This window comes from Oryzias latipes, chromosome 15 (genome assembly GCF_002234675.1).
Source record: "Oryzias latipes chromosome 15, ASM223467v1".
In the NCBI taxonomy this organism is placed as follows: Eukaryota; Metazoa; Chordata; class Actinopteri; order Beloniformes; family Adrianichthyidae; genus Oryzias; species Oryzias latipes.
Genome location: NC_019873.2, coordinates 19083811 through 19102067, shown reverse-complemented (window position 1 = coordinate 19102067; position 18257 = coordinate 19083811). Strand labels below are relative to the sequence as shown.

The following is an 18257-nucleotide window of genomic DNA, read 5'->3' as shown; positions in this document are numbered from 1 at the left end:
TCGATTATCTTTTAATGATTATACCCCATGTAATTGTTGCGTGGTCATCATTATTATTTTTATTATTATTATTATTATTATTATTATTATTATTATTATTTTGGCATTTACACTGTTATGATAAATTACAAACATTTTAAAATAAATTTTGTATTCGTATAAAACATTTAAAAAACTTACAAATGCCTAAATATATGATTTTGTAATGTATTTTGGAATACTTTATTCCAAAATTACGGAAGCTCTGAGCTGCCACTGCGAAAAATATTTTTTGGAACAGCTTCTCGTAATAACGAGAAAGTATCTCGTTATAACGACATACTTTCTCGTAATAACGACATAGTTGTTTACAGTAAAACGTCATCTTCTCGCGGGACATTTCATTCTCGTCTTGATGACCTGTGGGAAAAGATGGAGAATCAGCGGGAGCCTCTTTATTCCTTTTTAAGGGATAGAAATGTGTCAGAGGACAGAATTTCCACCATGAGGAATGACAAAGTAAGTTATACTTATGAAAAACATAGTTTACGTGAGTTTCATATCGATTTAATTTATTTTTTTGTTACTGAATGAGCCTGCCGTGTACTGCGTAGACGTGAGACCAACTAAGACCTCGTTAACTTAAGTATTGTAGTAGCTGCAAGGAAGCTCCTTAGGCGGGCGGTTGTCAAACAGCTCTTTATTAATGTTTCTGTATCTCAGAACGGTTACAGCACGAACCAACAGGCACAGCGAGCTTCTTCTAACTCCAGCGACAACGTTCACCGAACGCACACGCACACACACCCACAGGTAGACCCCGCCCCCTCTCTCCCACCAGTCATCAGCCCACCGCTGATTGACACACACTGTGGTCTAGCATCTTGCAGAAAGAGGGGGGCGCCGGCCACCTGCAGCTCTGTCCAAACTCTGGGTCGTCACAGTATGTAATGTTTTAGAGTTGCAGGGTATAACTCTCTTCAGTATGAACGTGCTGTGTTAACGTCTTTTATTAACATAACTGGTAGCAATCGCTTTTAACAGAAGGCTTCGTGCTTCGTTCATATCCCATAATGCATTATTCTTATTGTCAATACATCTTTACCGTAACGGAGATGCATTCGAGTGCAGTAGGATAAACGTGTATCAAAATATTACAAAGTACACCTCGATTAATGCTGTTATCCTAAGCTAATCATAGCGTATACTTTTATCCTGCAGAAATGACGAGTTGAGCATGATTATTTACAATTTATTAGGTGTCAACATCAAGCAGTTAATGTAGAACTTTATGTTGATAGCATTCATGAGCAAGTGAGTGAAAACTATTTTATTATTGGCTTCATCATGACATAAGAAGCCATGCCAACTAGTTATGTTTGATATTATGTGTAAAAACCACAACTGGAGCAAAAGCGCGTCCTGGTGGTGTGATGCACGTATACGTGCGCTTTTTTGACGCGCTGGAGAGGAACAGGATGATGGCTGTATCAATAATCCGTCAAAAGATGCAGAGAAAACAAGGTTCTATTTTACGTTTTGGAATGCATACTTATTTGAATTAATATTTAAACTCTTAAAATTCACAGTGCCTATTTTCAAGCAACTTTAAATTTTGAAGACTTGAACTTCTGACATTTCTTTCAAAAACAAAGGCAAACTTTGTGTGAAGCTTAACGTGTAGAAAAGTTCAGTAAAATCACTTATTTAAACTGTTATTTAAAAAAGAAAAAAACATAGCACCAATAATTTTGTTGTTTTTACAGATCGACATCTCTGAGGCTGGACGAAGAAACACTACCTGAAGATTTTGAGAGGATTAAGAAAACCTACTGACTGACTTCCTTCATGGATGCAGATAGAGGACATTTGCATTCTCTAATTAAAGTGTACTTTTCAATGGGGTTAAACCATAGAGAAATACTGCTTTCACTCAGCGCTGTTGATAGAATAATAATCAGCCTTCGGACTCTTCGAAGAATCTTGTCAACACTGAGACTTCACAGAAGAAAAAACCAAAGTGACGTTCTTGACATTGCATTATTTCTTATTGGACAACTGCAGACTTATGGTCAATTTAATGGATACAAACTGCAACATCTTAGATGTATACAGGAGGGATTTGTTGTCACCCAGAACACAGTGAGACAGTTAATCAAAATTCTGGATCCCAGAGGTGTTGAGTTGAGACAACGTAATCGTCTCCGTCGTCGACTGTATTGTAATCCTGGACCAAACTTTATTTGGCATGTGGACTCTTATGATAAACTGAAACCATATGGAATTTGTCTGAATGGGGCTGTGGATGGGTTTTCCAGAATGGTTATCTGGCTTCATGCATACTCTACAAACAGTAATCCTAAAATTATTGCTGGATATTTCATTTCAGAAGTTGAGAAAAGAGGTGGTACTGCAGCCAGAGTCCGTACAGACATGGGGACAGAGAACGGTACAATGGAAGACATTCAAAGAATTTTACGCCTTGATAATGATGACAGCTTTGCCAGAAATTGCTTCATTTTAGGATCCAGCACCCACAATCAGCGAATAGAGAGCTGGTGGGCTTTCTTAAGGAAACACCATGCACAGTACTGGATTAACGTTTTTCAAAAACTGAAGGATTCAGATGATTTCACTGGGGACTTCTTGGACAAGCAGCTGATTCTTTTCACCTGTTTGAAGATCATTGAGGTGTGTACATGTATTTGAGAGAGAAAATAATATATGATAAGGATATGCTTTTAAATAAGGAATATGTAATGTATAAACATGTTTTTTTTTGCTTCCCTTTCAGGAAGAGCTTCAAAATGTTGTTCATTTATGGAACACTCACATCATTCGTCAGAGCAGAAATGCGATTGCTCCAAGTGGCCGACCATGCATGATGTATACCCTCCCGCAGCTTTTTGGTGGACAAGATTATTTGAAGCAAGTTTCCGAGCAAGCAGTGGCAACTTGCAAAGCACATTGTCTTCAGAGGGGACCAGACACATGTGATGAAACCGTCTTCTCACTATCCTGCCTCCTGATGGCAGAAAACTGTCTTCATGCACCGACCACACCAAATGAAGCAATTGAACTGTATCTATTTTTAAGAGCTTCCATACGTTCAAACCTGTCAGACGTGTAACACTGGTTCAAATCAACAGTTTCCTGCTTTCTTTACAATCAACTTCTGCGTACTCATAATTGGTGTCATATTGTCCTTTCATGCACCTTCATATATTTTGTTTACAGAACTTGAAACTTTTTGCTGTTGTGTATGACTGAAAAAATGCTATGACATAAGAGTAGTGGAATGTTAGTAAGATATGGATCTAGGTTTACTCAGTTTTCTCATAAATGTGTAAGATATTTAGATATGTAAATTGTACATAATATACATTTAAGTGTACATGTTGGAGAACAATTTAGAAAATGTCATTAAAAATGTTAAATCTATAATACAGTACACAACCTATTCAAATTTGGTCCAATTTATAAACCACACCCCACCTCAGTAAATACATAAAATATACTTTTCATTATGTCTAACACAACAACTATCCTTAAAGTTCTCTGTACCTGGTGACTGAGGTCAGTTTTAAACTGACAACTAATCTGGAAATGCAGCTATGATAAAAAGTTGAAAAATCAAGGACTCATTATGTTGAATGTGTAATGTTTTAATCATCACAAAATAAACAATTTGGGTGATCAAACCAACAATTTTGTTCTTTTCCTCATAACATTCAGAAATGTTGCTACATGTGCTTTGACATGGTAAACAAAATGTTCATTTAACAAGTGCTCTAAAATGTCCTATTGGGAGGAGGTTCTCTCCATCAAAGTGCAAAACTGTAGAGCAGATATGTTTTAAATCTGAAAAACCAAATCTCTAAAGTGAACATGAGAAACTTCACATACATTAAAAACGAGTACAAAAATAAATACTTTTGTTGTGAACCAGGACATCATTGTGCTTAATGCACATCAAACCAGAAAGGAATATAACATATAATACTGCCCTGTAAAAAGAAAAAAAGATATGTAGATGCATTCTTCAAGCTTAACCTGCTTAACTTGGAAATCTTTTTATGAACAGTGTTAATGTTACCTCAAATGCTCGTCTTTCACAGTATTCTTTTAACCAGTCTTCCTTCTCAATAAGTGATTCTTTTCCATTGGCATCAATAACAAAAACTGTTGAATATGAATTTTACAGTGGTACATCGCATTTGTAAATTCTCCTGATATTGTCTCTATTCTTACTTCAAATAAAAAAAACTTCTTTTGGAATATGTTACATAGTAATAACCAAAATGTTACCAAAACACTTTAGATTTATTTGTGCACATTTCTGTTATTTCTGTGAAACATTTCAACATTAAAAAAAAAGATTTCAACAGGCACCTTATTTTTAATATTACGCAATGTTCATAACATAGCAGCTGTTGCTGCTCAGTATATTGTCGAGCTCCACACGCAGCTCTGGGAAGGACAAGTATGTCCAAGGTAGCTCCAGAACTGGACCACATGTATGTGCTACTAGCCGCCGTGCTACTCCATCTAAGGGTGTGAAGAGAACTTCGATTTTAGTAACACAAAGCACATCTGAGCCAGTTGTAAATCGCAGAAACCTTCTGAGACCTGCCTGATCAAGTCCTCTGATGTACTGCTGTAAGTACCTCAGACTCTGGCTCTCAGCTTGTGTAGTAGGATTAGCATCTAATAATTTCAGAACCTTTCTTGCTGTAGGTTTCATGTTTTCATACATTTCTTGAATTTTTAGTTGGCTCTTGAAGACATGTGCAAATGTTGTTCTTGCAACTTCTGACATTTTATCAAGAGCATATTTTGGCTGTTGAATGATCAGCTTATGTGCAACATTTAAAAGCACAGCTTTCAAGTTTTCTCTTGTTGGGATAAATTTAGCACCCACACGATCTAATAAATCAAGCAGTTCCTCATGCTCTTCACCAAGAAGATCCTCCAGCAAAGCCTTGTTCACAAGATCTCTCTCTTCTGGACTGATGTAAAAGAGGAGTGACTCAAATAGCAAGTCAGGTGACACCAAGTGCTCACCAAAAACCAGCGCCACTGTGAAAGCTGGTGCAAGGCGGCTTGGGAAATAGCCATGGTCTAGGAACCCCTTTACAAGGATCCGTCCAACAGATTTCCATTCTTCCTCCTGCCACTTTGGGGAAAGTAATGGAACTCTCATGTCTTGCCCTTCAGCAGCACTGTCTAAAAACTCTGTCCAGAAAGCAGAATAGACATCTCTAGAAACTCCATCTGCATCTGCTCCTATTTCATCGATAAAACTAAATTTTAAAGGACAGGTGAGCAAGCTGGGATCTTTGAACTGTGTTATCAGTTCATCCATAAGCATTGTCCTATGAAGTTTAATGTTAACATTAATCGTGTCATATCCGGACAGCTCAGTATTACTGTGTGCTTCATTATCTGATGAAGTCATACTAGGTATGTGGGACACAGAGGTAGATGCAGGCTGCTCAGTAACACTGGATGTAGATGGCACATCACTGGTTGTGATATTGCTTTGACTTGCCAGCTCAAGGGCAGAAGAAGGAATAAGAAGAACTGCCGAGTCTCCTTCATAACTTGACAAAATAGACACAGCAGATGGTGGGAGCATAAGAGCAGGTTCAGGCTCTTCAGTGGAGGTAGCTATCGTTGGTGCAGAGTTGTTTGAGACAAACTGGTTCACAGAACTTAAGTTCAGGGTGGCTGAAGTAAGATTAAGACTCACAGATTCCCCTTCATCACTTGATGAAATGGGCAGAGTGTCTTCCAGTTGCCATGCCAGAGGTTCACCAGTGTGAGGACCTATCAGGACCTCTGAGAAGTTAGATGAATATGAGGAGCTGTTTTCATCCTCTGGCTCATCGTGGTCCATGCGGTCATCTGGAATACTGATTTCTGGGATTCTTGATTCCTTCCGTTCTCTTGTGCAAAGATAAAATCTTAACGTTCCCATTTTTAGCAGGGAATAAAGTTCTCCTACTGTGGTGTTTTCATCTAATACTGCATCCTCTTGGTAATCTAAAATATCAAAAGTAAAATCCTCCAGTTGTCCCTTTTTAGATCTTCCATTTGGAAAAAATAGTTCCTTTGCAATGCTTAAAATGTCAGCCTTTTTTGCTTCCTTTGGCAAATCTATTCTCCTTGTTCCACCTCCATTTTTCTTGCGTAGCTGCTTTCCTTCGTGTATCCATCCTAACTCAACCTTTCTGGTCTTTCTCACAGCCAGCTTGTTGTTCTTCAAATATGCCCTTGGATGTGTTTGAGTTGTATCATGTTCTCCATGGTCAGGGCCTTCTGGTTGTGTGTCAAATCCCATCTTTCTTTTTAGTTTTTGAAGCAATGACTGGCGTTGTGCATCTCTCTCACCTTTCTTTTTATATTCAGAGCAAAACCTTCGTGTGGCAATCCTGTCACCGTAGATTGGAACGTAGGTGGCCAAGCTGTCATCATCCATGCTTCCAATAACTGATATGTCAATCTACAGAAAAAATTTATTATTAGTTATTCATGGTAAAAGTAATTGTTTTAAACTGGACTAAACAGTGGTTTACTGTACCTTAAAAAACAGTAGGATTGTATACGCAACATATTCATCAAGAAGCATCAAGACAGTTTGTGACTATCTGGAGCTACACTACGTGCATCACACTAGAGGGCTGCATTGGGATTGGGTCCCGCCGGGTCCCGCGGGACCCAACCCAAATCTCGCGGGATTGGGCGGTTTGAATTGTGCTGCGGGCGGGAGCGGGCGGCAGAAAAAAAACCCGCGGGATCAGTGCTGCCATGAATATCTCATGAATATATATTAGCGGACTACGTTAGGCTGAGCAGCTGTTAGAGTCTAATGTACTGAAGCTCCTTGAAGGCACCAGGTAGAGACGCCCAATGGCCTCTGTCATCTAACCTGTTGTTGGGGGTGCGCCCCGGCCCGGCTCTTACTAAGAGCGCGCTTCAGGCCGTCTGTCTGCGCGCGCACACACGCACACTTTTAACTGAACGGGATTTGTGAAAATATATTTAATATTTAAGTTGCAAATTACACAAAAGAGGAATGCATGAAAAGATGAGGCTGGAGGAGGGACATGAATCTCTTTAATAATATCAATACAAATACGTGTTTTTTTTTCCTGCGGGACGGGAGACGATACAAAATCCATGCATCTCTATTACTGTGCGGGACTAAATTCTATGAGTTTTGCGGGTGCGGGCGGGAGTGGACATAAATATTGCGGGTGTGGGCGGGAGTGTAACGCATACGTTGCGGGAGCGGGCGGGATTGGTCAGAAATTCAGCGGACGCGGGCGGGAGCGGGATGAAGAAAATAGTCCCGCGCAGGGCTTTACATCACACCACCAGGACGCGCTTTTGCTCCAGTTGTGGTTTTTACACATAATATCAAACATAACTAGTTGGCATGGCTTCTTATGTCATGATGAAGCCAATAATAAAATAGTTTTCACTCACTTGCTCATGAATGCTATCAACATAAAGTTCTACATTAACTGCTTGATGTTGACACTAATAAATTGTAAATAATCATGCTCAACTCGTCATTTCTGCAGGATAAAAGTATACGCTATGATTAGCTTAGGATAACAGCATTAATCGAGGTGTACTTTGTAATATTTTGATACACGTTTATCCTACTGCACTCGAATGCATCTCCGTTACGGTAAAGATGTATTGACAATAAGAATAATGCATTATGGGATATGAACGAAGCACGAAGCCTTCTGTTAAAAGCGATTGCTACCAGTTATGTTAATAAAAGACGTTAACACAGCACGTTCATACTGAAGAGAGTTATACCCTGCAACTCTAAAACATTACATACTGTGACGACCCAGAGTTTGGACAGAGCTGCAGGTGGCCGGCGCCCCCCTCTTTCTGCAAGATGCTAGACCACAGTGTGTGTCAATCAGCGGTGGGCTGATGACTGGTGGGAGAGAGGGGGCGGGGTCTACCTGTGGGTGTGTGTGCGTGTGCGTTCGGTGAACGTTGTCGCTGGAGTTAGAAGAAGCTCGCTGTGCCTGTTGGTTCGTGCTGTAACCGTTCTGAGATACAGAAACATTAATAAAGAGCTGTTTGACAACCGCCCGCCTAAGGAGCTTCCTTGCAGCTACTACAATACTTAAGTTAACGAGGTCTTGGTCTCACGTCTACGCAGTACACGGCAGGCTCATTCAGTAACAAAAAAATAAATTAAATCGATATGAAACTCACGTAAACTATGTTTTTCATAAGTATAACTTACTTTGTCATTCCTCATGGTGGAAATTCTGTCCTCTGACACATTTTTATCCCTTAAAAAGGAATAAAGAGGCTCCCGCTGATTCTCCATCTTTTCCCACAGGTCATCAAGACGAGAATGAAATGTCCCGCGAGAAGATGACGTTTTACTGTAAACAACTATGTCGTTATTACGAGAAAGTATGTCGTTATAACGTGATAGGTTTCTCGTAATAACGAGATAAGTTTCTCGTTATTACGAGAAACGTATCACGTTATAACGAGATACTTTCTCGTTATTACGAGAAGCTGTTCCAAAAAATATTTTTCGCAGTGGCAGCTCAGAGCTTCCGTACTAAATAAAGTATTCCATATGGGGATTTTGTTTTGGAATCCGTATTTTTTTTATTTTCTACAAGAAAATGGGGGGGGGGGGGGGTCAAAACAATAGGCCCTAAGGTGGTCCGTGACCGCACGTCACAGACCACCTGACATTCCAGCTTTTGGCCCCGTGGGAGGAGCTGCGACATTTCAGCGACTGGTTCAGAGTTTGCAATTGTTTGGTCTTCCTCACTGCACTGTAAATGCACTGCTCTGAATAATAGCTGCCAGTGTGCGCATCAACATGGCCAGCTGGGCCAATCACGTGCTTGCTCAACTTCAGCAGAGGGACCTCAAGGAAAAACTTCCATTTGTTGGCGTTTTCTCAAGCTGTAAGTTCAGTTCATTTGTGTATTATCCGTGTTTTTGCATCGCATTGATTGAATTTGTTTGTCTTCCAGTGTCTCGTCTGGAGGAACATTTTGAATTGCGCACGCAGATTTTGGATGATGTTTACAGTAAAAGGTCAGAAATGCTGTTGATTATTAATCTCTGTGTCTTTCAACATTATTTTATTTATCTTTTTATGGTTTTTGTTTTCAAGAAGTGGAGTTGAGGTGGAAAACAATAACAGCCTTGTTCTCCAGCTGAGGGAAAGTGAACACCTGACAAACAAGGCGAGTTTCTCCATGTTCACCCTAATAATAAATAGACTTGACATGTTTCAGATATTTCTGCAAAGCAGCACATACTTGTGATATTATGGGCATGCTCAGAACGGTCTCTGGGCACATGTTTACTTTGTTGCAATCCTAAAGCAACCTTTAAACTGGCGATAACCTCCTTTTTAATCAATCAATTCTTTTGTCTTCGCAGTTGTCTCAAACAGTCTCAGATCTGACCTCCATCTTGTATCTGAAAGATGCTGAACTTCAGCACTGGCAGTCTCGGTAATTTCATTTTATAATACTGATCATCACTCACAGACAAACAAAACAATGTTAAAGTTCTTGGTTATTTCTTAATCTGCAAAATTTAATTACCTATACCATTGTTATTTTTCTTTTTCTTGGATTTAAAGTGACTTGCAGTGGTAAATCAACAGAGAAAGCTCTAGTTTAAAAGACCTAAGAACTAAGCTTACAATTGGATTTCTATGCATCTCTTTGTTTAAATTGTTGCGTGTCATGAGCAGATGAAAAAATCCCATTGGGAAAAAAATAGGGATGGCCCGTTTGACACGACGCTTCAGTGCGCGTTTCACCTTCATGAAACAGAGTGGTTCGGCACAATGTTTTGGGGCGTGTGTCAACTAACGCAGATGATGTGGTTGATGACGTATGACCCGCAAAATGCATCGTTTGGTCGAACCACAGTTCAGTTGTTACTTGTGTTTTGAACAGTTGGGCGCGCTATTGTCTGTACGAAATGAACCCCGAACGTTTCCCGACCAGTTCTATTGTTTCCCCAAGATTGGAATCAGCGTCAGTTCATTGCACTTTACCATGGCTCCTTGTAAAAAACGTACTGTGGCTCAGGATCGTTTCAACTCGATTTCTCAAAATAGAACAATACACTATGAACAGTGTGTATAAAAAAATACTTTAATGAATCTATAATGGAAAGCCTAACTAGTATCAGTAGAGATAGCTTAGATGAATAGTTAGTGGGGTTTGCATCCAGAGGTCCTGAGTTCAAGACCGGTGTTTTATAATTTATTTATTTTTTGCTTTGCGTTTATTCATGTGATGTGTATTTTGCTGTGTCAAGCACCTCCCACAGACAACGACACATGTGGTGTTGTTTTACGTTGTTTTTTTCTAATCATCGTTAACAACATTGAAGTGTTACAAGGAGCTTAGTTGAAACATATGTAGATATACGTCCAGTCCGCCACCAGATGCCGCAGTTCTATGTGGTTTCAAAACCCTGACTGGGTGGTTCATTTTTCTGGCACAATTACATGAACCCCAATGAGGCTTCATGGGGCTTCTATTCCCATCACTAGAAAAAAAGCAGGTATGACACAGAAGCTTCTAGCCACAAGCTCCCTTTTTGATCGATCCAACGGTATCTGTTTCAAAACTGGACAGCTGGATAGCTCTGATATTGCTTGCCATTTTTGTTGGACCGGTTATGTAAGGTTGCCAACATTGCAAATATTCCTGCTCTGCAGAATCTGTTCCCTAGAAGTCTCCAACCACCGAAAGATGGTCGGAGTGGGACTTTTAAGCCTAACTAAGAGTGTTAAGTGACAACACCTGTTGGAAATTGATAAATCCTAACTAACAATGAACTCTTCCAGTGTGACTCAATACCGCAGAGAAGCACTCACCCTGACTAAAGAGAGCCACAAGTTGAGGGCAACTCTCTCTGAATTGGAGTTTACTGTAGAGAGTCAGTCTAAAGACATAAAAGTCCTACGGGCGGAGCAGAAAAGACTGAGGGAAGCGCTGGCCCAGGCTCAGGAAGACAGAGAGCGACTGATGGAGCGATGGATTCAGGGGAGGAGGGAGGAAGCAGACAGACTGAATAAATACAATGATACACATGAGAGGTAAGATATGAGAAATATTCATGATTGATATAAGATTGTATGACATTGAAAAATGTAAAGAAGTGGGTTACTGGCTTTCACCAGGTGGCAAAAAGTGGCCAAACACCTGAGGAAGCAACTCCAGAAGGAGAGGGGAAAGGAGCGCGTATTAGTAGCTAGAAGGTCTTTAAAAGTTGAAAGGGAAATGCCATCATCAGTAATTCAAAGTAAGAATTATTTTTCTAATAATACCGTACTATTTATAGTGACAAATACTACTTCCAAAATGTTACTTTCGTAATGAAGGTTTGTTACTAAAAATCTTAAAATTTGTTTACCTAATTGACAATTTAAAAAAAAATAAACTATAAATCAATCAGAACAGAAACTTGCTCATTGCCATATGTAACGTTTTATTTTTTTGTCTCGTTTGCAGTAACTGTTGATCCACTGGATATACACAAAGGATCTATGGATTCCAGCTTCACCTCAGCTGCAGGAAAAGTCTAACCTCTCTCCTGGAATTTGGAGAAAACCCACCGTTTCTTCCATTTTTTTGCATTTGTAGTTGAAATAAAAAAATAGAATTGTAAATAACAATTTAAATTTTAGATAAACGTTTTTGTTGTTTTGAAGTTGTCACTAAAATGATAAATTTCTCCTATTTTATTTTCATGTAAAAGTTCTATAAAAGCCATAAAATAACAAATATGACATTTTGATCTAGTTTTAGGTCAAATAAATGCAATACAAATCTGTCTCTATATGGGGGAAAAAAAATGTGATTACAACCAGAAGTTTAAATATAGTCTGGTTCTGACTAAAGATAAGTATCCATAGAAATGTAAAACTTTATATTTACATAATTTAATAGATGTTGACAGAATGATGGTAAAAGAGTAAGTCTTTGCTTATTTTAGAAATAAAGCTGTTTTTGAGACAAAACATCATTTTTTGGCAATGGGATATTTAGAAATCAATGTAATGCTTATTTTAAAAAGGTGAAAAATGTGTATATTTAGTCAGAACAGCACTATATATAAAATTTTGGTTGTAATGAAGTTTTTTTTTTCTTTCATCTAGAGACAGGCTTGTATTGCATTCATTTTCTTTGTCTTAAATGCATTAAGTATATACATTTTTTTCAAGTAAACTTATTTTTTTATTTATTTCAATATCACTGACAATAGATGAGCAATAATGAAAACATTATTTTCTGGCACAATTGTCAAAGCAAAAGCAGTTCTATACAACAGCAGGTTCAGGAGTTCTTCACTTGCAGTTATAACATTTATCATTTTTTATGTTTTAATAAAAAAATATAGTCCAGGCATATTCTTCCATTTGTACATTACTGAGGCCAAAATGCGATTTCATAACCTGTGGCCTGAATGAACTATTTACTGTACTGAACAGCACATTTCTGTCTGATGAAATAACCATGACCTTGAGATGTCTTTTAAAGGTACATTTAAAACAACACTTTTCTTGGACAGTGGGTAAGAATTACATATACACATCAATACAAATCTAAAACTGCAATTTTTCTTTTTTTTTAACCCTCTTGTACCTTGCACACCCATTTTCAGAGAGACTTGAGATATGTCCTTGAAAAAGCACTGGGATTATGCTAAATCAGTTGAACACATCAGTACCCAGGTTTTTAAACTTGGAGTGTTCTTTGAAACAGAACATGTGGCAGGTGTATATTCATAACACAATGCTTGATGTAGTGGGGTTTCCACATCTTTGCTTGAAAGATTTTGCATGATGCCCAATTATCTTTCAAGGCTTTAGTTTGCTGTTTATTTCAAGGGGGTTTTTCAAGTATGGTTTCACAGAATCCCAGGTTATTTATTTTCTCACCATGACAACAAATCCAAAAATTAAACTTCAGCCTTTTCATAAGCAAGTAAAAATGACATACAGGATGTTGTGAAATACACATATCCATTATCAGCTTATATCTTTATAAGAAATGGAGTGTGTGCTGTTTTGGTGTGCTTCAGGGTTTGGGACGCAGGAAGTGCCCAGATCAGCTCAGACAAAGCCGCCCTCAGTTCTCTTGTGCCTCGCAGAGGCTGACATCTGCAGGCATAAAGCTGTCATTCAGACAGTGTTTTGGAGTGATTGAAGCAGTGAATGTTATTAGAAAATGCATAGCCATCCACTATCACAAGCTCAGTTCTGAACAGGCAGCTTTGGAGCAGGCAGGGGCAGCAGTCGAGTGGTTTAAGCAGATTGACTCAGATGTTTTGGAGACTCAAGTGATGCCAAGGTCCACCAAGGTTTTCAGCAGCAATGAAGCCCTGAAATCCTCCAATAAGGGGAGCTTTCATTAGAGTATAAAGAGGCTTACTTAAGTAATAGGAAGTATTTTCTTCAAGATTTGCTCTCTGACTAATATTGTGTGAATTAATCTTAAAGACATTTAAGAAATGTCATTCTGTTATTTCTATTAGGGCAAAACATTATTTATGCATTAAAATGTGGACATTTCTTAAGACTTTACCTGATTTTTACCATAACTTTATACAGGGAATGCTTAAACAGTACAAATCTATTTTTACATGATTAAATCCACTTTAACACCTCAAACTTAGTTTAAAAGTAGTAAGACACATGTCATTCTTTTATTGACCTGTAAAAAAGTCACATTGTTCATTTCAAGCCTTTTGAGATACTTTGGGCTAAGATACAATTATGGGTTTTCTTAAGCTCATTAAAAGTTGCATTTCTTTATTATATTATTATAATATTATTATTATATTATTATATTATAAGAAACTAAATGGACTAAATTCTCCATCTACTTATATGTAAAACTTGACATTTACATAATTTAATACATAGTATTTGTAGTTGACAGAATGATGGTGAGACAAACATTTTTTTCTCTTTAGAAACTTTTTATGGGCATAAGTTACTCTATATAAATTGTTGTCCACATTTGAGACAAAACAAAATATTTAAATACTAGTCAACGGATTTTAAATTCACAGTTTTGAAACTTTGTCATATTGAAGATAAAATGATCTGAGACCATTAAGTGCCTTAAAGTCTTGTTTTATCCCATTCAGTTTTGTCTAACAAAGTCCAGGATTTTGATTCATCAGTCTATGTAGTAAAACAAAAAACATTTAAAATGCTTTAAAACATTCAGTGACTCCTCCGCATTTCAAACCTTCTTTCAGTCTGTCTTCTTTTTTGACAATCTGCTCTTGGACTTAGACCTAACTGTGCAGATTATTCAGACAACTTTTGCCATTGGTAAAACAGTAGTAGTTCTGGCTCTTTCCAGATGGGGGCACCAGATTATCATGAGTTAGCAATGGGACTGTTGATCCTCTGAGTCTTCAAGTTGTGTGAGCAATGTAATAATCAAATCTGGCGTGTAACGTGCGTGCTTGGAGAGAGTGGGAAAAAATATAATCATAAAAGAGTCCAGATATTTTAATCCACCATAAACCAACAGGAACCAATTCAATTAGACTGTTTGAAAGAAACTTGGTTTGACAAACTGTGGGTGGGTTTGTTTCAGGCTCAGCCCAGAGGATAAAATAAAGGTTTGTTCCTATTTGAAGATGAACTAGGAAATAGAGTAATAGACAACATCCTTATTCTCTTTCTGCAAAGCTGATGTTTTCTCCAGAGTACATCTGGACCAGCTTTGTGTCAGTAAGTAGTCACTGGGGAAATGGGCTTTTCTGACAATCATGCATTCTGCTGTTGTAATTAGCTCATCCTTGTGGATTTTTCTTTTCTTTTTAAGTAATAAATCTTACAGCTTGTCCTTTAATTTAGTTTTCCATTGTATGATTTTATTTTGACACAATTGCTCCCATCACCACAAACTGCAATGGAGCTGTAAATCATCTGTTTTATCCTCATCTTTCTGGGGTTCATCTAAAAAACCGGATGGGCAACTCCATAAAGAACTGTGCGCTACTCCACACACACGAGCACTCTGTGATCAAAAACCCTCCAGCTCGCTTAGATGATTAGCGAGGGGTTCTGATCCTCCACAGTTTACAACAGAGGATGCTGAAATGGTGCATCAGCTGTCGGCGCGTTCTGCAAGAAGTGCACACGTTTGTAACACAAAGATATGTTGAATACAGTTTCTGTGGTAGAATATCAAGCCTGCTCTCAAGGACAAAAGACACGTATCAGTAAACAAGCATTCAACCACCAAAGCCTTACACCTCATGAATATTAAATCAGACACTTTGAATACTACCAGTTTTTTTTTTTTTTTTGTTAGCAGGCTTTAGTCTGGATTCTTCCCAGTTGCTGTGATTTATTTGCAGGTGCATGTGCCTCTTTGATGTGTTGAGTTGAGAGGTTTTGCACCTGTTAGAGAGCAAAAAAAAAAAAAAAAAAAAAAGAGGGCTTTAAAAAAAACAAGAGGTGGATTTGCCAGACAGTCAAAACAACAGCGACACAAGGAAGATTTGTGTTGCCATGGTACATCATGTGTGTTTTCTTTCCAAAAAAGGCTGCTGTGCTGTTTTGACATTATAATGTGTGCAGCAAAAATTGCTTTGTTGTGTAGTAAAAACCAACTTTCCTTTTTTTTTTCTTTTCTTGTCCTGGTGTTGGCTTTGAAATCTGCTTTGGCATTACTGGATTTTATATTTTGCATTTTGTCCATTACCTATTCATTAAAGATGTGACTTGAAAGAGAGTTGCTATGGAGATGCTGTGGTTAGATTTCAGATCGCAAAGATGTTTCTTTCTGTTTACTCTTTTGCCAATTATAAAAAAAAAATTCTTGCATTCTTGATTTTGCTCTCTTCTTGTGCCTTCTTAATAAGACCTCCAGAGCTTGGATTTTTCTTTTAAACTGTCAGACAACATTCCTTTCAAACTATCAAGACTGCACAAATTCCAAAAGGATTTTCAAGTCAACCTGTGGCTTGATGAAATCATGTCTAAGCCATGATATGTCTGTCAGTCACTTTGCTTAAGATCTCCCATATCTCTGTTGTCTTACATCCAGCTGGCTGGATTCTCTTGGCAGCTTTGTGGTCTGTGTTGCAGTAACGGTCAGGGGTTGTCCAGAGTCTGAGGACGGTGATAAAGGTGACTGGCTATCTCATTTCCACAGAGGACTAGATAATATCCTGAGAACAATCCCATTACTCCATGAGTTTGCTCATCTGAGATAAGAGTTGCCTTGCTAAATCTTGGCGAGGTTGTGCATTTGTGATTCCCTGCACTGTACATATGTGTATAAGTGGAGAGTTTGTTTTGTTGTTTTTTTTTTTTCTGCAGTCCGGTCCACCTTGCAACCGGAAAGCCTGACTCTTAGTACAGATTGTCTCAGAGGATCTGCCGCGGAACTAAATTAAATATCTGAAGGTTTTTTTTGTTTTGTTTTTCCCCCCAACCTCGGATACATTTTACATGTTCATTTGTGTGTAGGTAGTGAGAACAATTGCATTAGGCTGGTTGTAAACACAAGCCCTGAAAGCAGCAGTCTGTTTCAATGTGCCACCAGAGACGTAACACGATAATGGTTTATGCAGATGAATTAATAATGCATTGTTTATGTAAAGGAAATTGCAACAAATTTGTAGAAATTGTTGCGGCAGCCTTGATTAAAAGGCAGAATAAAGTATAAATGATTGTCTTTGGTCTAATGAATTCTTTTAAAAGAACATAAATTATTGTTTACTGTTTCTTTTTCACTTCAAGCCAGTAAAATGATCATGTGTTTTCTTCTTTTTCTCCTAAAAGCTTAAAGAAAATTGATAAAAGACTAGAGCGGGGTTTTAAAAAAATCCATGATCAAACTCAATCAGTGTTCATTTGGAATCTAGGTTCATCCAATTCATTAATCAATTATCAATGCAAAGCCTTTTTTTGTATTTCCTCAGGCAAAAAGCAGCAGTTCTTTAATGTAAGAATTCCTATGTTTGTTATTAAAAGTTTAAATCAGTAGTAATCTAAAACGACTTTTTTAAATAATCAAATGAGTGGAAATCAAACTTTTCTAAATAGAATGGAATTGGGATGTCAGTGTTTTCCAGCATTTTATGAAACATAGTTAGTGTTATGAGGGAACTTTCAGTGCTTAGGTTTTCGCTAAATATTTGGATGGATTACATTTGGTAAATTAATCCATCTGGGCAATTTTTCCTTGTAATAATGTTAAATTAAATACAAAGAAATCTGTTTTTAGAGTTACACTGTAGTCTGGATTCCCACTTCTGCTTAACCTTACTAAGTGTTTCGACAGTGCTTCATAAGATCAACCTCTTATCTCCATCAGCACTGCTCCATAACCATCTGCATCCTACTGTTAGGTGAAATGCATAAATCCTTTTCAATCAGGAGGCTGACTAAACAGCTCTGGGGTCTTTCTTTTGCATCGCCTTTTACACAAGTAGAAGAGAGGACCATTAATTCAGGAAATCTGATTACACATATGCCAACAAGGGAAGTTAATCACTTCTGACACAGCCTTCTAATTGTTAGAGACAAGTGCAGCTAAAACAAAGTGACATTTGACTTAAATTCTGTTTTGCTCAAACGCTGTTTTGCACCAGCAGTAAGCAGCCCTCTGAGGGGAGACGTTGTTATTTTTAGATGCGACTACAGAACTTCCTGCTTTCTAACCATATCTATGATTTAGTCAGCTCTGAAAACGGATTGAACATTTCACAAAACCATTCAGTTTTCTATTTCCTGCTGTAGGAGGAAGCAAAAACAGGACGTTAAAAACAGTTGAACAAACTGCAGCAACATATAAGTAAGATTATGGGTGAAAGTTTGCAAGAAATATGGGGAAACCTTTGGAGCAAATTAATTTGATGTTGTATGTTATAATGAGGCTTTGGTTGAAGCAAATGTTGAAAGCAAAAGCTGCACTATGATCCTTTAGCAGTAGAGGCTTAATTATTAGGTTATTATTAATTGTAAATTAACATATATCCATTGCAATGAGGCGTGCACTACAAGTTGTTAAAGTATTAATTCATGAGATCTGCATACTTTATTCCTTTTAAAGATGTGAAATGTGGATGTAAAATTACTCACTGGTTTACACAAGGATTTCTAAAAAGCTATTTTTGAAGTCTAAGACTGTATGACTAGTTGATGTCGTATGTATGGACAGACGGTATCAGTTTACTTTTCGCATGGCTGTGAATACAAAGGG

At 37.9% G+C, this 18257-nt stretch overlaps 3 protein-coding genes across 3 annotated transcripts; 2 read left to right on the top strand and 1 right to left on the bottom strand.

Annotated features, from left to right (window-relative positions):
- The first annotated feature begins 344 nt into the window (after positions 1-344).
- LOC111948814 lies at positions 345-4245 on the top strand. The gene is made up of 3 exons (XM_023963624.1): positions 345-498; positions 1746-2670; positions 2774-4245. Exons 2-3 carry the CDS (start codon positions 1828-1830, stop codon positions 3107-3109), a joined length of 1179 nt encoding a protein of 392 aa, XP_023819392.1. The 5' UTR covers positions 345-498; positions 1746-1827; the 3' UTR covers positions 3110-4245.
- LOC111948812 lies at positions 3629-8492 on the bottom strand. The gene is made up of 2 exons (XM_023963623.1): positions 8261-8492; positions 3629-6484 (listed from the first exon to the last, which is right to left on the bottom strand). The coding sequence occupies exons 1-2, from the start codon at positions 8345-8347 to the stop codon at positions 4385-4387; spliced, it is 2187 nt and encodes a 728-aa protein (XP_023819391.1). The 5' UTR covers positions 8348-8492; the 3' UTR covers positions 3629-4384.
- Positions 8493-8721: 229 nt separating this feature from the next.
- Positions 8722-12423, top strand: LOC101168643 (autophagy-related protein 16). Its single transcript, XM_004077079.4, has 7 exons — positions 8722-8948; positions 9018-9081; positions 9161-9233; positions 9433-9506; positions 10862-11113; positions 11198-11319; positions 11529-12423. The coding sequence occupies exons 1-7, from the start codon at positions 8861-8863 to the stop codon at positions 11600-11602; spliced, it is 747 nt and encodes a 248-aa protein (XP_004077127.1). The 5' UTR covers positions 8722-8860; the 3' UTR covers positions 11603-12423.
- The last annotated feature ends 5834 nt before the right edge of the window (positions 12424-18257 follow it).